This window comes from Narcine bancroftii, chromosome 9, assembly GCF_036971445.1.
Source record: "Narcine bancroftii isolate sNarBan1 chromosome 9, sNarBan1.hap1, whole genome shotgun sequence".
Classification (NCBI taxonomy): domain Eukaryota; kingdom Metazoa; phylum Chordata; class Chondrichthyes; order Torpediniformes; family Narcinidae; genus Narcine; species Narcine bancroftii.
In genome coordinates this window covers 2884717-2906425 of record NC_091477.1, presented here as the reverse complement: position 1 = coordinate 2906425, position 21709 = coordinate 2884717, and the positions used below count along the sequence as shown (strand labels likewise).

The 21709-nt window shown below is 47.9% G+C and overlaps 1 protein-coding gene across 3 annotated transcripts in view; it reads left to right on the top strand.

Annotated features, from left to right (window-relative positions):
- The window catches only part of LOC138743122 (calcium/calmodulin-dependent protein kinase type II subunit alpha), a 125653-nt gene that overhangs the window by 60099 nt on the left and 43845 nt on the right, over positions 1-21709 (top strand). For all 3 annotated transcript variants that reach the window (XM_069897991.1, XM_069897989.1, XM_069897990.1), the window contains 3 exons: positions 4690-4749; positions 14518-14572; positions 17105-17170. In XM_069897991.1, the coding sequence (XP_069754092.1) occupies positions 4690-4749; positions 14518-14572; positions 17105-17170 (181 nt within the window). The remainder of the gene's footprint in view (positions 1-4689; positions 4750-14517; positions 14573-17104; positions 17171-21709) is intronic.

Genomic DNA, 21709 nt, shown 5'->3' with positions numbered 1-21709 from the left:
CAAATCCTAGTCATTTGTCATGTCATTTTGAACTGTCCTGCTACCTCCCTGCAATGCAAGGAGTGGGGTTTTGGGATGAATTTCATTCTATGGAGGATGGGGCTGCCTGGCGCCTTATTTCCCATGGATCAGCGCCACAGTGGCACAGCAGGTTGTATGATCCCCAGTGACCTGAATTCAATCCTGACCTCCAGTGCTGTCTGGGCGGAGTTTGCATGTTTTCCTCGTTTCCCGCAGATGTTCTGTTTTCCACATCACAGCAGCCTGCGGGTTGATGAGTAAAAACCCAGGTGCCTTCACAGCTCTCAGAGTCAAAGACAGTGTGTCTATCAAACTCTCACAGGTGCTTTGTGGAAAGTCCACTGGCTGGTTACATCACAGCCTGGTTTCGAAACTTGAGTGGCCAGGAACCCAGACAGCTCCAGGCAGGTCCTTCACAGGCTCCGACCTCCCGTCCACTTTACACATCTATTGCATGTGAGGCGCTGCCTCGAGAAGGCAGCTAACATCATAAAGGACCTACCTCTCCATCACCCTGGTCACAACCTCCCTTCCGGCAGAAGGTACAGAAGCCTGAAGGCCAGCACCTCCAGGTTCAAGAACAGATTCTTTCCAACAACTATCAGGCTCTTGAATTTCCCTGCACTTCCCTAACCTTAACTATAAACTATGTCAGGATGTCCAAAAGATCTGCACCTCTGAAACTTTTCTTGCACTAACTTGAGCTGCCAATATTTATACATCTCTACTTGTACATTTATTCTATTTTACAGTCTTGTGGTCTATTGTGGTCATTTAGACCCTGCCATGCTCAACCCTTGTTCGGATGTGGCTCTCCCTTGATCTTTACTTCATTTATGGAGCCTCTTCCCCGTGAAGTGGTCAGTTTTGGTTTCTTCCCTACTTCTCTCCTACCGACTCCATAAATAACATAAAAACATTTAGTGGGGTGAAAGGAAAAGAGGCTTTTACTTAAACGAGCAGTGGCCCCTGTTGAGAGTGGCTGCTATAGTTTATGCTATTGTAGTTGTGTATTGCGTGGCTGCAGCTAGTAGGAATGTTGGTGCATCTGCACATTGTACTCGTGTATATGACAGTAAGCTCTCACACACAATCTCTGGGAAGGCCTCAGGACCTCTGAGGGGCACCTCTGCTGGGTCGTGACATGGGGGGCATTGCTGGTCAAGACTAGCTCCACCAGAGAAGTTGGAAGCCCCTCATTTCTAGTCATGTGGAATTTTCATTCATATGCCCCCCAAACTCACCCCCACCCCAGGGAAGCTTAATACCCCAGAGAGTGGGGAAAATGCTTCTCACTCTGGTGGGGAGTTGGCACGCTATTCCCGTGGTCCTGTGAGATTCCCCCCCCTTCCCCAGGTCCTCCCACATCCTGTAGGAGTCAGTGGGGTAATCAGGTGCTGTAAATTCCACCCCCCCACCACAGTGTGGGGGTGAGGGGGAGAATCTAAGGGGAGTTGATGGGAAAGTGGAGAGAGAGGTTGATGGGAAAATGTGGGTGCCACACAGTTAGTGCAACGTTACTTCAGTGCAAGCGACCCAGGTTCAAATCCCACACTGTCTATTAGGAGTTTGTACGTGCTCCCTGTGCCTACGTGGGTTTCCTCCGTCCGGGTGCTCCAGTTTCCTCCCGCCGTTCAAAGCATACGGGGCTGTAGGTTAATTTGGGTGTAATTTGGTGGCACAGGGTTGAGTATCTGGAATGGGCTTCTCCCGTGTGGTAAATAATTTTTTTAAGTAAATAAATCAGGTAGTGGGTGACAGACGTGTTCTAAAAGGCAGCTGTATACCATGCCATCAGGAAATGAGGCATCATGGTGTGGAGATGTCCATAACAGTTTATCAATGACATGAGTATGTTTGTGTTTGAATTTATGAGGCGTCCTCACACATCAATTTAAAAATAGACACAAGTGTTTTGCATATTCTGCAGACTCTGAGCCCTGTCCCTTACTGCTCAGTATGTTGTCTCCAACACTGCGCTACACAGTGCCAAGAGCAGTGTGTTGTCAGGTGGAAATCATTCCCAACTCCTCTCCCTGTGTCCTCACAGATAACACCAAGTTGTTACAGCGCCAGTGACTGGGCTTTGAATCCTGTGCTGTCTGTAACGACTTTGTACCTTCTCCCCATGTCTGTGTGCATTTTCCCCAAGGGCTCCAGTTTCCTCCCACCGTTCCAAACACAGGTTCATTGGTCACGTGGGTGTATTTGGGCGGTGTAGGCTCATGGGCAGGAAGTGCCTGTTACTGTGATGTATCAGGATAATTTATAAGTAACTTTTCCTGATGCCATGACAAGAGGTATTTGGCCCCACTCAGAGCCTGAAGCCTCACTCTCTCCCTACTTTTCCTGCACACTCCCCCCCCCCCACCCTACCCCCCAGATTCTACCCCTCACCCACTCACAGTGGCCGATTCATCCACCCACCCGCACGTCTTTGGGATGTGAGAGGAAACTGGAGCACCTGGGAGGGGGTGGGATTGGAGGGAAATCCACCCGGTCACAGAGAGAACCTGCAAACTCCACTTGGAGAGCGCCAGAGTCAGGGATCTGGCACTGCAAGGCAGTGGCACTACCTGATCCACCAGTGTGCCGCCCCACAAAGCTAACATGAATGTCCTGTTTCATTTGGTGAAGATCAGATGTGGCTCCTTTCAATCCAAAACATTGACTGTATATTTCCACCCCTCCCCCCACCCTAGCCCCCCCTATCCCCCTCCCCACATTGATACTGCTCGACCTGCTGAGTTCATCCAGCAGGTTGATTCTTACTCCAGATAAGATAGAGAGAGTGCAGAGAAGATTTACTAGGATGTTACCAGGACTTCAGGAACTGAGTTATAGGGAAAGGTTAAACAGGTTAGGATTTTATTCCCTGGAGTGTAGAAGAAAGAGGGGAGATTTGATTGAGGTATTTAAAATGATGAGGGGGACAGACAGGGTAAATGTAGGTTGGCTTCTCCACTGAGGGTAGATGAGATACAAACCAGAGGACATGGGTGAAGGGTGAAAGGGGAAAAGTTTAGGGGAACATGAGGGGAACTTCTTCACGCAGAGAGTGGTGGGGGTGTGGAACGAGTTTCCAGCTGAGGTGGTGAATGTGGGCTCAATTTTAACATTTAAGATGAATTTGGACAGGTACATGGATGAGAGGGGCATGGAGGGCTATGGACTGGGTACAGGTCAGTGGAACTAGGCAGAAAAATCATTTGGCACTGACTAGAAGGGCTGAAAGGTCTGTTTTCTGTGCTGTAATGTTCTATGGTTCTATTTGAGCATCTCCAGCCTCCCACACCTCCCCATAGAAGTTTATAGAATCATGGGAGGTATTAACTGACGCCCTCATCAGAACTCTTTACCCCAGCATGAAAACACTACATTTCAGGCATTTATTTGAATGCCCATGAACACAGAGGCCTCCAGAAGGTAATAAAACACAGCCACGTCCACACAGGCTTGACCATTCCCCACCCTGTCCATTACAGACATCTATTCCCCAAGAAGTCTGCCAACATCATAAAGGAACCCCCACCACCACCCTGGTCACAACCTCTTCTCACTGCTCCTGTCGGACAGACGCCCAAAGATCGGCACCTCTAGGTTCAAGAACAGATTCTTTCCAACAGTCATCAGGATCTTGAAGGACTAACGAAGGACTCTGTCACCATAAAAGGACTGTCTGCACTACTGCAAAGTCACAGTCTTAATGCACGAGGATTACTGTTCCTGAACCTGGAGGTGCTGGTTTTCAGGCGTCTGTACCTTCTGGCCGAAGGGAGCCATGAGAAGAGGTTGGGACCAGGGTGATAGGGGTCCTTCATGATGTTGGCTGCCTTCTTGAGGCAGTGCCTCACAGGGTTGTCTTCACTGGGCAAGAGGTCGGAGCCATTGATGGGCCTGGCTGTGTTTGCGACCTTCTACTGTAAAGAGGCAGGCAGCCATGTGGGATACCCAGTTGGTGTAGTAGTTAGCGCAATGCTGTTCCAGCACCAGCTATCAGAACCAGGGTTCGAATCCTGCACTGTCTGTAAGGGGTTTGCACATTCTCCCTGTGTCTGCGTGGGTTTCCTCCAGGTGATCCATTTTCCTCCCACCTTTCAAAAAGCATTCTGGGGATTGTAGGTCAATTGGTCTAAAATTACTTTTTAAATGTATTATTACATGATGATAAAAGGAACCTTGATTCTTGAAATTTATTTATTAACAACTCTAAAGGGACCTTTCACTTTACCACCCCAGAATTTGTCGCCATGGGTGGTTGTGGAGGCTGGGTCATTAGGTGTATTTAAGGGAGAGATTGATAGGTTCTTGATTATCCAGGACATCAAAGGTTATGGGGAGATGGCTGGGCAGTGGGGCTGAGTGGGAAAATGGATCAGCTCATGATTAAATGGTGGGGAAAAATTGAGGGGCTGAATGGCCTATTACTACTCTGATGTCTTACGGTCTTAACAGTTTTAAAGGGGAAGTCCAATTCAATATCTCTAAAGAGGCATTCCAACAATATTTTTAAAGAATGGACCAATTTTTTAGTTTTAAAGAGACAGGCAAATCTAGAACACACTGGAACAGCACATCCTGGGTAGTGTTTTGCTCTGTGCAGCACAGATCTATACCTTCATGGAAAGTATTCCACTTTGTTAATCACACCCCTTCTTTGTGTCACAGATCACCAGAAGCTCGAGAGAGAAGCTCGGATATGTCGGTCCCTCAAGCACCCCAACATCGGTAAGCAGTGACCCACTGGAGCAGGTGAGAGGGGACACAGGCCCAGGAACCAGGGAGGCCATTCGAAGAGATGGACCCCAATTCGAGCTCTGGCCTCCTTTTCCCCGATCCCCATTGCACATTGGGTTGGCAAGCATCTCGAAAAGCCAAGCACAGGGTCCCGATCCGAGACCCCTCCCTCCACAGATGCTGCTCTGCTCCAGCTGTTTGATTTTGGCTCTAAATTCCAGCATCTGCAGCCTCTCACGTCTCAGCCTATCGGTCTCAGATTGTGATTGGTGACCCAGCATTGCCGGCTATTTAGGGAGCTCCTCTGCCAATTCCTTCCACCCAGCCTGTGTGTGGAAGGGTTTCAGGTGCAAGCCACAGAGTTTTAGTTTCATGTGGACATCAGCTTTGGCACAGACTCATGGCCCAAAGGCCTGTTCATGTGATGTCTACCCTGAAGAAGTTCTCCTCCTCTCTCCGAAGGGAGGTCTGTGAGAACCTTTCTCACTCCCCATCTGTAATCCCTGCTGCTCTCAAGTTCGACGACGATGTCCCCCTCTTCCCCATCCCTCTGTTTCCTTTCCTCCCAGTCTTACCCGCTTCCCTCTCCATTCACAGAGGTGTACCCCCCTCCCTGTTTGCTGCTATGCCCTCCCTCCCTTCTCCACCTATTACCTCCTGCCTTTGGGACCGTGTTTCTTCCCCACCATTTTATTCAAGTGGCCTCAAAACAGAGATGCCGGAGGAACTCAGCCCGTCTCGCAGTCCATCGGACGTAAAGCTATATTACTGACGTTTCGGGCCTGAGCCCTTCCTCAAGGTACAAAGAAGTATCTTTACTGTGTGACCTGCTGAGTTTCTCCAACGCTGGGTTTTTACTTCAATTACGCATGGCTGTTTTCTACTTTCATTTAGCAGTTGCCCAAGGGCCTGGAGTTACTTTGATCCACAGTCCATTCACTTGACCTCTTTGTTAGCGGAACTTCCAAAGGAGTGCGGATGTGATAGATGAGACTATGGAGCCGTGTCCCAGTCCGTGTGATATACTTGCTTTTGGCCATTGCTGTCTGAGTGACTCTCACTCGGACCAAATGCGTAACTGTGTACAATGCCGAACTTGTCCTTCCAAATAACTTTAACATTGCATGTCATTTCTTCATCGCGGTGCCAAGCACTGAAGGCATGGATTGAAAGTGGGGGGTTGGAGGGAGAATTCAAAGGAGACGTGCGGGGGAAGTGGGGTGGGTGCCTGGAATGGGGTAGTGGTGGAAGTTAGTTTTAATGTTAAATTTAGACATGCAGCATGGGAACAAGGCCCTTCAGCCAATGAGCCAGTGCTGCCCAATTGACCTGCAACCTCCGGTACTTTTCAAATGGAGGGAAGAAACTGGAGCCCCTGGGGAAAACCCACGCAGACACGGGGAGAATGTACAGACAGCGCGGGATTAGAACCCATGACCCGATCACTGGCGCTGTAACAGCATGGCACTGACCGCTACGCCAACCGTGCCATCCTGAGTAGATGCAAGTGTAGTGTTGAAGAGTCTTCTAGACTCTTTTTTAGCTTGGCCCCCCCAAGATCCCTGCTCAAAGTTTATGGGCCCCCCTTCCCAGTGAAGCAGTCTAGTGTGTTTCTTCAGTACTTCTCTCCTGGGGGGGGGGGGAGGAGAAAGAAACAGGGAAATGGAGGAGCACAGGCTGACAGGTAGGGGTGGATATAGGTTGGGGGGGGTTAGAAGAGAAAGAAGCTGAGAAGTGATAGGGGAGGGAATGGGGTTATGAAGGGTGGCTCTCCTGTAGAAGGAAGGGAAAGGGGTGGGGAACAGAAGGAGACAGAGGGATGAGGGAATAGAGAGTTGGGGGGGGGGTTAATGGAGGTCAATATTGATATTCAGAGGCTCGCTGAGACAGAGTACAAGGTATTGTTCCTCCATTTTGCGGGCGACCTCAGTTTAGGAAGGCACGAGGCCATGGACACACATGTCGGTGTGGGAATGTGGTGTGGGATTGAAGTGGGAGGTCCTTGCTGATGGATCGTAGCACAGTCTCAGAGGGCCGAAGGGTCTGTCCGGTCCTGTGTTCACCGTGTTGGGATGTGAAGCCCAGCGTAAGGTAGAGGTACCTCAACCCTCTGCGCTGGCATTGTTCACCTATCCCGAGACATCCAGAACTACTCCTGAGTGCATCTCTGCCAAACTCCTTCCTCACACAAAGTGACTCAGTGCTTATCACAGGTATTCTCCCCCATAATGGGAGAAACAAGCAGCTCTGCCAAACTGCATCACAAATGTCTTGCTTCAATCAGAAGTGTGACCTTAAAAGCCCTGTAGTCTCACACCACAGTTGCTCGTTGCAGAGATGATGCAGAGTAATTCCCTGCTATTTGCTGTGTTGCCTCATTGAGACTGCTCATCCGATAATCACTCAGTCTGTGCCACTTACAGACCTCCTGCCTGTTGCTCGCTTTATGCTTAATATGTACATGGCCTTGTATGTGACTGAGAAATGGCAGCGTTGCCACCGGTGCGGACCCGGTAGACTGGAGAGCGGAGACACAGCGCTGCTCTAAAGGGTTCAACAGCCTGGTCCTAAGGGTTAGTACAGGTTTTAAATAGCCTGTTACAGGAGCCGACAGTGTTTGTAAGTAAAATCGTGCACCCATGGGGTCAGTGCCCAAGATGGCAGCGCCTGTGCTGGGCATCGGCCACAAGGGGTTGCAGACTCCAAGGAGTAGCAGACCGGCAGGGCACCAGAAACGAGGAGAACACCCCCCCCCCCCGCCATGCTGAGAAGAAGAAGCAGAGGAGACCACCCTACAGGACGGTGACCATGGCGTTGGACCAGCGAGGGGCTCAGCAGCTGAGAGACCCGCGTGGGCTGCTGGAGACCAGCTCATTGAAACCATGCATTGGAGCCAGGATTCGAGAGGGAGCTGAGGGTAGGAAGCTCTCCCGAAGGGGCCTCGGGTGCTGGAGGTTTCCTGATCATGTCGGAGGTTGAGATCTGGAGCTCGGCGGCCGATGGATCAGTCAGGGGTCTGTGTGGCTGCAGAAGCTGCAGGAGGTGAACCCACAGACAGTCAGTGACTCTGAAGGGACTCTCTTTTGCTTCTCTTTCTGGCGACACTAATGGCCACTCTTTATCTGCCTTACGGCTGCCAGAAGGCAATGTTGTGTAATATTAAATGTTCTGTTCTATTACATGACAATACATGTATATTGGAATATAGAAAATGGCCAAGAACAGGCCCTTCAGCCCACAGTATCTGTGCTGTACATGATGCCCAAACGAAATCTCTGCTGCCTGACACGATCCCTATCCTCCATCACCTTCATATTCTCTCCATGCCTTTTAACTACACTATTGTCCATATTGTCCATGCTTCCACCACTAACCCCTGCAACCCATTTCAGGCACCCACCCCTTCTGTGTTAAAAAAAAGCACCCCACATATGTCCTTTAAACACCCCCCTCCCTCACTGCAAATGAATGTTCTCTAGTGTGTGACATTTCCACCCTGTGGAAAGTTTCCGACCGTCCACCTTCTCAATGACCCTCATGGTTCTATAGACCTCCGACAAATCTCCCCCTCGGCCTCCGATGCTTCAGAGAAAACAACCTGTTTGTCCAACCTCTCCCCATAACTCACATCCTCTAAACCAGGCCAAGTCCTGGTGAACCTCCTCTGTCCCCTTTCTAAAGCCTTCACATCCTTACTGGTAATGGAGCCACCAGAATTGTACATGATACAATTGCACACTTGATCAATTTCAGGAAACGGCTGTGTGAGCAGTGGTTGGCAGTAAATATATATCAAACAACTTGTGTGGTTGTAGGTTGGTCGAATCATAAAGGCACAGCAAACAGGCCCTTCGACCCAGTGTTGGTACTGATGAAGTTGTCTACCTGTTAGCTTGCGTTTGGCCCTACTCCCTCTAAACCTTACCTATCCAAGCACCCATCCAAATGCATTTATCCTGCAGCTCGTCCCACACACCCACCACCCTCTGTGTGCCCCTCAGGACCCTTTTAAGTCTTTCCCCTCTCATATACCTTTGCTTTGTTGGATGATGAAAAGACCGGCTGAGTTCCTCCAGTATTTTTCTGTTGTTACTACAATCACCAGGGTCTGCAGACTTTCGTGTTTCACTTAAACCTGTGTCTGCTGGTTTTAGACTCCCCTACCCTGAGGAGGGTAAAAAACCTGTGATCATCCACCTTATCTTGCCCCCTCATGACTTTACAGACCTCTAGAAGGTGTTCCCCCACCCCCCCGGCCCCCTGAGTTATTGATTGATTTGGAACGACAGCCCCTGTATGCAGTCCATGCGATTGGGCTCATGAATAATTCACCGTCTCAAGCCAAAGAATTATTTTGAACCATTTGCTTTCAGAAGGTGCTTTATAATTGAGTCGGCCAACAATTAGAAGGGCCGTGTGTGTTCAATTAGTATTGTACACAGAGAAATCGGTAAAAAGTAACTGGCCCTGAAAGGCATTTGCATATTATCTGAAATCATTAGGACTTTGCAAAGGCAGGCACAGAAAACAGGAAAACACAGCACTGTCAATCGCTCTGCTTCTTGTAAACACTGAATCTAATAACTCTTTAAATTAATTACACCATCAAGAGAAACTCATTAAAGCATCGAAGCGTGCGTGTGGTTGATGCACACGTTGTGTTAGTGTCAACTCCTCTAGCTGCCAGCCTCCTCAGTACCAGCGCCTGGCCACTGAAGGACAAATCGCAGCCAGAACCAAAAATAAACTGCATTTAAATGGCTGATTTATAGTGACAGGAGGGGTTGGGGTGGGGGTGGAGTTCAAGGGGGATGAGTGGGGGCAGGCTTTCGTCCCAGAGAGTGGTGGGTGCCCAGCACAGGCTGTCTGGGGTAGTGGTGGATGCCTGGAATGGGCTCAATTTTAACATTTAAGAAGAATTTGGACAGGTATATGGCTGGGAGGGGTGTGGAGGAATATCGTTCTAATTCCCGATGATGGGGAGGGTTCTACCCGTGTTGTCCTGGGCTGTGTCCACTATCTTTTGCAGGGCTTTGTGCTCAAAGGTGTTGCCAGTCCCTCATACCAGACAGTGATGCAGCAACAGGTTCTGTTGTGGAAGAAATATTCGCAGTCTCCGTGAAGAAATGGACTGACCCCTGAAAACCTCGGATCCATTAGCGCTCCAGAACTCGAGAGTCCCAGGCAGGGATTGGATAGACTGGTTGTTTATTCCCTGGACCGTAGAAAGCTGAAGGGTGATCTGGAAGAGCTTTGTAAATCAAGAGGGCCATCAATAACCCTTACCACAGACACTACGTCACCTTTTCTCTTCTTTTGCACTAATTTATTTATCTAAAAAAACCAACTTCTAGCAATTTTTTCACCTGTGAAGCTGCCGCAAAAGCAACCAATTTTGTGACACGCTCATGACATACATTCTGACTGTTTCTAAGGTGAATTATTAGAGAACGGACTGTTTATTGTCATGCCCCTTGTACAACGTACGTATGCACCGACTTTCCTAAAAGTGGCGTTACACTATGCAGGAAGCCCTCTTGTGGTGTGGGAGCAGGGCCTGGTCACTGCACCAAGGGGAGGTGTAAGAGCCTGATGGCTGTTAGAATGAAACTGTTGAACCTGGAGGTGCTGGGCTTCAGGCTTCTCTGAAGGTAGCAGTAGGAAGAGGTTGCGAGCGGGGTGATGGGGCTCCTTATGATATTGAATAAATAATCAAATTCAAACCAATATAACGTAATATTTGGCCCATATCCCTGTTGTTCTAAACCTTCCCTCTCCACGTACCTATCCAAATGTGTCTTAAACATTGTAATTGTCCCTGCCTCTACTAGCTTTGCTGGCATGATACAAAAGCCTGCAGATGTTGTAATTAGACCAGTGGTTCTCAACCTTTTTCTTCCCACCCACATCCTACTTTAAGTGTTCCCTATGCCATCTGGATGCTCTGTAATTAGTAAGGGATTGTTTAAGGTGGCATGTTGGTGGGAAGGGAAGGTTTGAAAACCACTGTTTTAATCGTCCCTCATTGACTCGTTATGTGCTCGGTTTCAGAACTCCAAAGGAAATGGGTCAATGACAATTTTTCTCAAGCAAAATATTTCAGTAACAATTGGGTCTAGAGCAGTGATTCTCCACCTTCCCTTTCCCCCCACATCCCACTTTAAGCAATCCCTTACTAATCACAGAGCACCCGATGGTAGAGGGATTACTTAAAGTGGGATGTGAGTGGGAAGAAAAAGGTTGAGAACCACTGGACTACAGTAAAAACAGATGCTGGTCTAGAATAAAGGATCTCAGCAGGTCTGGCAGCATCTATCAAAGGTAAAGAGATCTAATCAATGTTTCAAGCTTGAGCCCTTCCTCAAGGTGTGAGTAAAAAGCAGGCAGATGCCTGAATTAAAAGAAAGGGCTGGGGGAGGAGTACAGACCAACAGACAGAAGGTGATAATTGGAGAGGAGAGCAGGAGAGAGGGAAGATGAGGATTGATTTGTGGAAACAGAACTGTGGGAAAGGAGATAGAGGGAAAAGGGAAGAGAGAGACGTAGCTACAGGCAAGGAGACATTTCTGTTTTTTTTCACAACTTACGCTGGCAAACGAGAACAAAGGGCAAGCACAGGTTGATGGGCAAAATGGCTTCACTGTGTCCGGCCTGAACCAGCCTGCAATTCCTTGGCAATTCCTGCTGCAGGCCTATGGAGGGTCCCATCTGGGTTTGGGGTTTTTTTTGGAAGATTTCTATGGGTATATGGGTCGACACAACATTATGGTCCGAAAGGCCTGTATTGTGGTGTAATGTTCTCTCTTCTCTAATGACAGCAGGACTTCGATCCCCTCACCCTTGATAGGCGGGTGACCTGTACACCCTTCCTGCGAATGCACATTCTCTGATGAAATCTAATTATTCCCCATGGAAAATAAAAGGGTTCTGGTACAAGGAGCAATTGATATTCTATTGCCTTGCAGCCACAGTTGGTCTTTTTATCATTAATAAGATTCAATAAAAGTTATTTCCCAGGTTAGGATTGAAATGATCTCATTCACAGGCCGGACACTAACAAAGCATCAAAGTTGTCAGACCATTAATGACAGTATTACCTCTTCTACAGAGATGATTAGTCGGTGTCCCCATTGCTGCCCTGGTGAATCACACTGAGGGGGGTGGGGGGTGAGGGGGTGGGAGTAGGGTGTTGATGAGAGGGTGGGAGTGTTGGTGAGGGAGTGGGGGTGGGAGTGGTGGGTGTTGGTGAAGGAATGGGGGTGAGAATGGGGGTTGTTGGTGGGAGGGGTGGGGGTGGAGAATGGGGGTGTTGGTGGGAGGGGTGGGGGTGGAGAATGGGGGGTGTTGGTGGGAGGGGTGGGGTGGAGAATGGGGGGTTTTGGTGGGAGGGATGGAGAATGGGGGGTGTTGGTGGGAGGGATGGAGGTGGATGTTGTCTGGGTTGGCTGGTAATGTTGACCCCATGTGATGTTTGAGGGACTAAGTTCAGCCTCATTCCAGCCCGAGCTGGTTAACAAAACATTTCACCAAACCCTGAGTCCATTGAGGGGGGCTGAGCCCATTGAGGAGGAATGAGCCCATTGAAGGTATTGAAGGTAGCTGAGTCCATAGAGGGGGGCTGAGCCCATTGAGGGGGAGCTGGGCCCATTGGGGGAGCTGAGCCCACTGAGGGGCTGAGCCCATCGAGGGGCACTGAGCCCATTGAAGGGGAGCTAAGCCCATTGAGGGGGCTGAGCCCAATAAAGGAAGCTGAGTGCAATGAGGGGGAGCTGAGCCCACTGAGGGGCTGAGCCCATCGAGGGGGACTGAGCCCATTGAAGGGGAGCTAAGCCCATTGAGGGGGCTGACACAATAAAGGAAGCTGAGTGCATTGAGGGGGAGCTGAGCCCATTGAGGGGGAACTGAGCCCATTGAGGGGGAGCTGAGCCCATTGAGGGGGAGCTGAGCCCATTGAACACCTCATTCCATTGCAGGGAAAAGTAATTAGTGCTTGAGAACCATGAGGTGACAGACTTTGAATCGAGGACCGGGGCTGTTATATAAGTACTTCACCAGCCCACTCCACATGCTGGAGAGACTGTCGTGTTTCCAAGTGTCCTTCTGACAATAAATTTACCTGATTTTAGCACTAAACAGCAGACTGGCGTGGGTACCTCTGGGCTCTGCTCCCTGTATCCAGTATGTCTGCACCTGCCGAGTGGAGCTGTAACATACAGGAAGGCTGCATGTGTTCCGATCGGGTTCTGCCTGCTGTTTTGGAAAATGTACAACATAACTGAGATGGTCAGTCTATTACATCATCTCAGACACAGCAGCCAACGCACACCCAGGCTCAACACCCACCCCCACCCACCCACCCACCCCCAGGGAGCACAGCTCCGTAACTCACCTTGACCCTCACTGCCTCACCAGCCCTCTGGGATCGCCCTGTGCAATCATTGCCATGTGATGCTGTCTCCAACTCCGTTACTAAACTCTAGTGAGACACTGTTGCTTAGCAACGATCAGCTCTTCACACAACCTTCTGATTTTCCACACATCATACACAACTCACAGCCACACCACGCATCTCAGTAGTTTCAGATTTGGGAGATGTGATCAATTATGGACTGACTGCAGCATTGTGTGTGTAAGAGTGTGTGTGTGTGGGTGGGTGAGTGTGTGTATGTGTGAGTGTGTGGGTAAGGGTGTGTGTGTATGTGTGAGGGTGTGTGGGTGTGTGTGTGTGGGTGAGGGTGTGTGTGGTTGAGTGTCTGAGGGTGTGCGTGTGTGGGTGAGTGTGTGTTGGTGAGTGCGGATGTATGAGGATGTGTGTGGGTGAGTGTGTTGCTGAGTGTGGATGTGTGAGGGCGAGGGTGTGTGTATGAGGGTGTGGGTGAGTGTGTGTGTAAAAACACAAAATGCTGGAGAAGTCCAGAAGGTCAAACAGTGAAGTTTATTCAGCAAAGATAAAGACACAGAACCAACTTTTTGGGTTTGAGCCCTTCATCAGGGTACGAGTAGAATGAGGGCAGACGCCCGAACAGAATGGTGGGGAGAAGGAGCACAGTCCCACAGTAGGAGGTAATAGGTGGACAAGGGAGGGAGGGCTCACCAGCAATCAGGGGGAGGGGAGATGGCTCTGTGAATGGAGATGGAAGGGGGTGGAGAGCTGGAGGAAAGGAGACAGAGGGATGGGCCAGCAGAAACCAGAGAAGTTGATGTTAATGCCATCTGTTTGGAGGGGGCCCAGTTGGAATATTTGGTGTTGCTCCTCCAATTTATAGGGGTTCTTTGTTTGGCCATGGACAGGAGTGGCAGTGAGGGAGTGGGGCGCTGAATTGAAGTGGTTGGCCACTGGGAGATTCCTGTCACTGATGCGGACAGAGCGAAGGTGCTCCGCGAAGCAATCTCCCCATCTGTCAGTCAAGAACATTTGTATTCTTTACATGTCTGTATGAATGTTAGAGATAGTCTGTTGGACTGCTTACAGAAGAACCTTTCTCGCTCTGCTGGGTATTTTGAGACTGAAAACGGCACCAACTGAAGTATCTCAGTGACTCTGCACATCCTGAACTTGGTCTTACTTAGTGTACTATGTCTGGGATGTGCAGCCAGACTGCTCGCAGAGCAAGCTTTATTCCTGGACCTTGGTACACAACACCAAAAACATGAATAATAATGCTGTGATGGCCACCAATAGGGTCCTGAAATGGTAGTGCAGGTGGCGTGGATGGCTTTGATCCCTTCAGTGACCTGAGTTTTCTCTTTCCCTCACAGTGAGACTACACGACAGTATATCCGAGGAGGGACACCACTACCTTATCTTTGACCTGTGAGTTACATTCCAAATGTATTTGTGGGGGTGGGGGGGTGTGGAGATGCTCACTTGCCAAGAATTGGATTCACAGATGCTTTTGGAAGAATTCCAGGGGTTTAGAAATGTGCATCACTGGTACCTTCAGATGGAGAGTCCCTTCCCACGACTCAGTGTTTCACTCAGTTCAGTTGATCCACTGTGAAATCTCCTCAAGGGATGTCAAGTTCTGTGAGAGTTTCTCTCACTGCTCCCCATCTGCACTGTCTTCCCATGACTTGGACATCAGTTCTGCGGGAGCATCCCACTCTGGGGAGGGGCTGTACTGAGGGGGGATTACACTCTGGAAAGAGCGGTACTGACCTGGGACGTTCATGACTGAAGGTAGGACGAAGGAAAGATGGATACAGAGGAACCAGATTGGAGCAGGGTTATTAAATTTGGGAAGCTCCGCCTTGGCCATAGACAAATCAAGTTGATTGTCATCTGATTGTCCAAGTACAACCCGACGAAAGTGTTCTCCGGTTCTCGGTGTAAAGATGCAGACACACAACTAAACATGGCACATATACAGACACACAATACATATGCAGGACAAGTATTTCATCAATACAAATAAAGAAATAAATATTGCTTAGTGAGCACGACAGTCTCAGAGGGTCAGTGGGAGCAGTTCCTTTGGTCGTCCAGCATTCTCACCTCCAGGGGGAAGAAACTATTCCTCAGCCTGGTGGTGCTGGCTCTGATCCTCCTGTATCTCTTCCCCTACGGGAACAGTGAAAGACGCTGAATGCAGGGTGGAAGGGTCCTGACGATCTTGCACGCCCTTTTCAGACAACGATCCCATGGCTTCATCTTCCTCTGGCGATGTGCTAGATATGTGGAAAATAACATCCAGCAAACCTCATGCTGAGCTATAATGCTAGCGTATTCAGCCTGGTCTGGAGTCCTGCTAGCCTCTGATCTACAACATCAGTTCCACACAGGGTGATGAATCACTGAGCCTTGGCGACTTGCTTGCAGGAAATTACACCAGATAAAATTATGTCTATTTTCACCAATTGGTTCAATGAGCAATGTCATGTTTTGGCCATTGAATGAGAGACTATTATAAATGCACTAAATAAATGAAGCTCATTAAACCTACACTTCCTGGCACCCCTTTACCCCAGGTGTTCAACCGGAGAGGAAATCGGAGGAGACTGATGAGCCTGACAAAAAGATGGGCAAAGTGGAATGGCACGGTTAGCACCAGGCTATTATGGCACGGTTAGCACCAGGCTACTATGGCGCGGTTAGCACCAGGCTATTATGGCACAGTTAGCACCAGGCTATTATGGCACAGTTAGCACCAGGCTATTATGGCACGGTTAGCACCAGGCTATTATGGCACAGTTAGCACCAGGCTATTATGGCACGGTTAGCACCAGGCTATTATGGCACGGTTAGCACCAGGCTATTATGGCACAGTTAGCACCAGGCTATTATGGCACAGTTAGCACCAGGCTATTATGGCACAGTTAGCACCAGGCTATTATGGCATGGTTAGCACCAGTCTATTATGGCACAGTTAGCACCAGGCTATTATGGCACGGTTAGCACCAGGCTATTATGGCACAGTTAGCACCAGGCTATTATAGCGCCAAAGGAATCACTCACACTAACCATCCAAGACTTTAAATAGCGACATACAGCACGGTGACAGACCCTTTTGGTCCATGAGCCCATGCCACCCAATTAACCTACAACGCCCAGTATGTTTTGAACAGTGGGAGGGAACCAGAGCCCCCAGGGAAAATCCACGCAGACACGGGGAGAGCGTACCAACTTCTTACAAACAGCGTGGGATTTGAACCCCAGTCCCAACCGCTGGTGCTGTAACAGTGTCGTCCTGACCACTACACTAACCGTGTTTAAAACAATATTTATTTATTTGTATAGATGAAATACTTGTCGTACATATGTACTGTCTTCCTGTACATGTGTTCTGTCTGGGTGTGTGTCTGCATGTTTTTGCACGGAGGACCGGAGAAAGCTGTACAATCAGATGGCAATAAACTTGACAGCTTGACTAATGTACTGAAAACATTTGGACAGATCTATGGGTAGGAACACCAATGAAGGATGTCGACCAAGTGCAGGCAAATGGGATTAGCCCAGAAGGGCTGAAGGGCCTGATCCCTGTGGTATGGGTTTGTCACCTCCTGTTGGGAGGTGGAGTTGCTCCCAAAAGCTGACCAGGGAGAGGGAGAGCTGCAGTATTCACAGGCTAAGACTTTACACCCACATTGCCTCCTCTCCTGGGTGAGTAGAAAAGATCACGTGGCGTTACCTTCCCGGAACCTTCTCCCTGTGTCCTTACATTCCCTAAACCAAAGATCACAGAAGTGGTCCTGGAGTTATACGGCACAGAAGCTGAACTTGTCACACAAGTTGTCTACCCCTCCTAGCTTCAGATAAAGAAAGGTTGGGTCAGCTCACTGGGATTGGGAAGATCTTTGTTGTCTTCTTCACCCAACTAATTTTTAAATCCTTCTTCACTCTTTATAGGATAACAGGCGGAGAGCTGTTTGAAGATATTGTGGCCCGGGAGTATTACAGCGAGGCTGACGCTAGGTATGACCTTACCAGAGTGTGGCTGGGAGGTGGTTTCCTGCTGCTCTGAGATCTCTCTGCGGTGTCCCAGGAGCTGAGGAGATCCAGGACCCAGCTTGGGGAGCTTCTCTGGGGTGGGGCAGGGTAGGGGGGGGAGGTGGTGGCGGGGAGGGTGAAAAGAACCAGCAGGTCAAGCAGCATCTGGAGAAACACAAAGAAGAGTTGACGTATCAGGTTGGAACCCGTCATCGAGAAGGGATGTAGAAGGGAGACATCCAGTTTAATGTAGATATGGTTGAAGGGGGTGGGACATGGGTCTGTAAGGGATTGGTGAATCAGGGAGGGGAGAAGGATGATGGACAGATGGGGAGGTTGATTGACAGGTCCCAGTCAAAGAAGGAGAGGGGCAAGAGAAAATCAGGGGAGGGAGGCAGGTAGAGAAAGATGATTTGTACAGGGTGGGAGTGACAAATGGAGTCAAAGGTTACACGTGCTGGAATCCAATAAGATGATAATAGGGTTGTGAACGACATAGACCAGCAGCAATAGAAATTCACCAAGATAATGGTATCTTCAAAAAAAACAATAATTTTTATTATTAACTATTAATACCATAATTCTTACTTAACTCTAATATCCCCACTATGGACAAATGTGTATGTGTGTGTGTGTGTGTGTGAGCGAGCGAGCAATTGTGGAAAGTCAATTTTTGAAGTTCAATCTTAGAAATCTTTTGTGTTGAAACTCAGAATCTTTTCTGTTGTTCAAAAGTAATTATAAAGTAGGTGTGATACAAGGTCATCAGACTTCTCAAAACTCACAACTTCTTGTAGAATTGTTTCCAGAGAAATGTTTCTTCATACGAATGATTTTCCACAAATCCCCCCTTCTCTTACATGGAGGTTATGGAACTTATGTTTTACATGATGAGTTCACAAACCCAGGCAAGGGTGACATGAAGGGACCATTTAAAAATAGATAGAATAGAACTGCCCCTTTTTGACAAAGAGACAGTGAAGTGGCTCTCTCTCTTCTAAACCACGGATTCTGTGTACCTCCCATGACAAGGAGAACACAACACAACAGTACCTTTCTCACTGAAGGCTACTGCATTTCTTACTTCAGATGAAACTGGTGCAAATTAAAGATGCCTTCCTGCCGTCGTAATCACTTAACATGTAATCAATGCTGGCTTCTGTTTAAAGTTTAATTTTCTCCATATCACTTCAAAAGTATAAATCATGGCAAATGTCTCCATTCTGTCTACACAGGTCATTGAAGCGAAACCCTGCTTGTCTGAACAGATCCCTCTCTCAGCAAATACGATTGTCTTTAGCTTCAACGGAAAATCTCTTTTGACTTTTATGATTGTTTATGCGAGCACGGAATTAACAGACACTTTATCTCTTAGAATGGTTTCTGTGTGTATATAATTGTCTTTCCCTGTCCACCCACTCAGTCTTGCAGTCTTTTCAATATATATAATTTTAACCTAAAGAATAATAATAACACAATTTTGTCATAGGTTGAGATGGAAGACAAAATCAGCCAACATCAAAGGGCAAAGCAAACTTAATGGGCTGAATGGCCTAATTATGCTCCTACATTTTATGGAAGAGGGGGCAGAGGAGATTTACCAAGATGGTGCCTGGATTTGAGAATATGTCTTATGAGGCAAGGTTAGCAGAGCTGGGGATTTTCTCTTTATTAAGTCCCCTCTCATCTTTTTTCACTCCAAAGAGGGTTACAAGATTATGAGAGGGTGGAAAGCCAGCACCTTTTTCCCAGGGCAAGAATACCAAACACCTGTACAATGTGAAGGGAGGAGAGATTTAGGGAAGATTTTTACACAGAGAGATTTGGGTGCGCGGATTACAATGCCAGGGGTGGTGGTGGAGGCTGGTACCATAGGGACATTAAAAAGACTTGATCAGGCATATGGATGAACCAATACCCCTGAGCGTAAAGCCCTGTAAAAGGTAGTGGACACAGCCCAGGTCATCACAGGCAAAGCCCTCCCCACCATCGAGAACATCTACAGGGAACACTGTCATCAGAGAGCAGCAGCGATCATCAAGGATCCACACCACCCAGCCCACGCTCTGTTCTCGCTGATGCTATCAGGAAAGAGGTATCGGTGCCACAAGACTCACACCCCCAGGTTCAGGAACAGCTGCTCCCCCTCCACCATCAGACTCCTCAACAACTAACTCAATCAGGGACTTGTTTAGGACTCTTACTTTTGCACTTTATTGATTTTCTTTTTTGTTCTCTCTGTATTGCACAGTCAGTTTGCTTACATTCATTATCTGTTTAAAGTTCTTTATTTGTTTACATGTATACGCTGTGAACAGTTTTTTTTGTGCATTGTCAATTTGTGGTAATTTTGCTTGCCCGCAGGAAAAAATATCTCAGGGGTGTATGTCACGTCATGTATATACTCTGACAATAAATCTGAATGTAGGGAAAATAGAGGGTTATTGGTGTAAGAGAGAGAAGGGTTAGATTGTTGAGTAGGTTTGTATGGGTCAGCATAGTGGGCTGAAGTGCCTGTACTGTGTGTGTAATGTTCTATACTATCTGTTAGGAGACAGGCAAAATTAGACAACTGGGAGCCAAGAAGGTGAGGGGTGGGGTCCAATAGGTGAACTCAGAAGGGGGAGGGGATGAGAAAGAGAACAAAAAGTGTGGGGGTGTTGGGATTACAATCATTGCTCCAGATGGCAGTGTCCATCTTTCCCATGTGTCTACTCACTGCTGGTGGTGGGTGAAATGACCCTGCATTTCCCATCGCAAGCAAAATGCTCCAAGCCTCTCACACAGAGAGGCTGACCACACATCAGTTTGTGGCTCAAAGAGGGAAATTCAACAGTTAGAACACAAGTCTGGAGAAGGGGGTGAAACACGATAGGGTGCAAATGCTGTGATTGTAGTAAACACTGGAGGAAGTAGTAACACTGGAGGATTGTAGTAAACACTGGAGGAAGTAGTAACTCTGGAGGAAGTAGTGACACTGGAGGATTGTAGTAAACACTAGAGGAAGTAGTAAAACTGGAGGATTGTAGTAAACACTGGAGGAAGTAGCAACACTGGAGGATTGTAGTAAACACTGGAGGAAGTAGTAAAACTGGAGGATTGTAGTAAACACTGCAGGAAGTAGTAACACCGGAGGAAGTAGTAACACTGGAGGATTGTATTAAACACTGGAGGATTGTAGTAAACACTGGAGGAAGTAATAACACTGGAGGATTGTAGTAAACACTGGAGGAAGTAGTAACACTGGAGGATTGTAGTAAACACTGGAGGAAGTAGTAACATGAGGATTGTAGTAAACATTGGAGGAAGTAGTAAACACTGGAGGTTGTAGTAACACTGAAGGATTGTAGTAAACACTGGAGGAAGTAGTAACACTGGGGGATTGTAGTAACACTGGAGGATTGTAGTAACACTGGAGGATTGTAGTAAACACTGGTGGAAGTAGTAACACTGTAGGGTTGTAGTAAACACTGGAGGATTGTAGTAAACTCTGGAGGAAGTAGTAATACTGGAGGATTGTAGTAAACACTGGAGGAAGTAGTAACACCGGAGGAAGCAGTAACACTGGAGGATTGTAGTAAACACCGGAGGAAGCAGTAACACTGGAGGATTGTAGTAAACACTGCAGGAAGTAGTAACACCGGAGGAAGTAGTAGCACTGGAGGATTGTAGTAAACACTGGAGGAAGTAATAACACTGGAGGATTGTAGTAAACACTGGAGGAAGTAGTAACACTGGAGGATTGTAGTAAACACTGGAGGAAGTAGTAACATGAGGATTATAGTAAACATTGGAGGAAGTAGTAAACACTGGAGGTTGTAGTAACACTGAAGGATTGTAGTAAACACTGGAGGAAGTAGTAACACTGGGGGATTGTAGTAACACTGGAGGATTGTAGTAACACTGGAGGATTGTAGTAAACACTGGTGGAAGTAGTAACACTGTAGGGTTGTAGTAAACACTGGAGGATTGTAGTAAACTCTGGAGGAAGTAGTAATACTGGAGGATTGTAGTAAACACTGCAGGAAGTAGTAACACTGGAGGAAGTAGTAACATTGGAGGATTGTAGTAAACACTGGAGGAAGTAGTAACATGAGGATTATAGTAAACATTGGAGGAAGTAGTAAACACTGGAGGGTTGTAGTAACACTGGAGGATTGTAGTAAACACTGGAGGAAGTAGTAACACTGGGGGATTGTAGTAACACTGGAGGATTGTAGTAAACTCTGGAGGAAGTAGTAAAACTGGAGGATTGTAGTAAACACTGCAGGAAGTAGTAACACCGGAGGAAGTAGTAGCACTGGAGGATTGTAGTAAACACTGGAGGAAGTAATAACACTGGAGGATTGTAGTAAACACTGGAGGAAGTAGTAACACTGGAGGATTGTAGTAAACACTGGAGGAAGTAGTAACATGAGGATTGTAGTAAACATTGGAGGAAGTAGTAAACACTGGAGGGTTGTAGTAACACTGGAGGATTGTAGTAAACACTGGAGGAAGTAGTAACATTGGGGGATTGTAGTA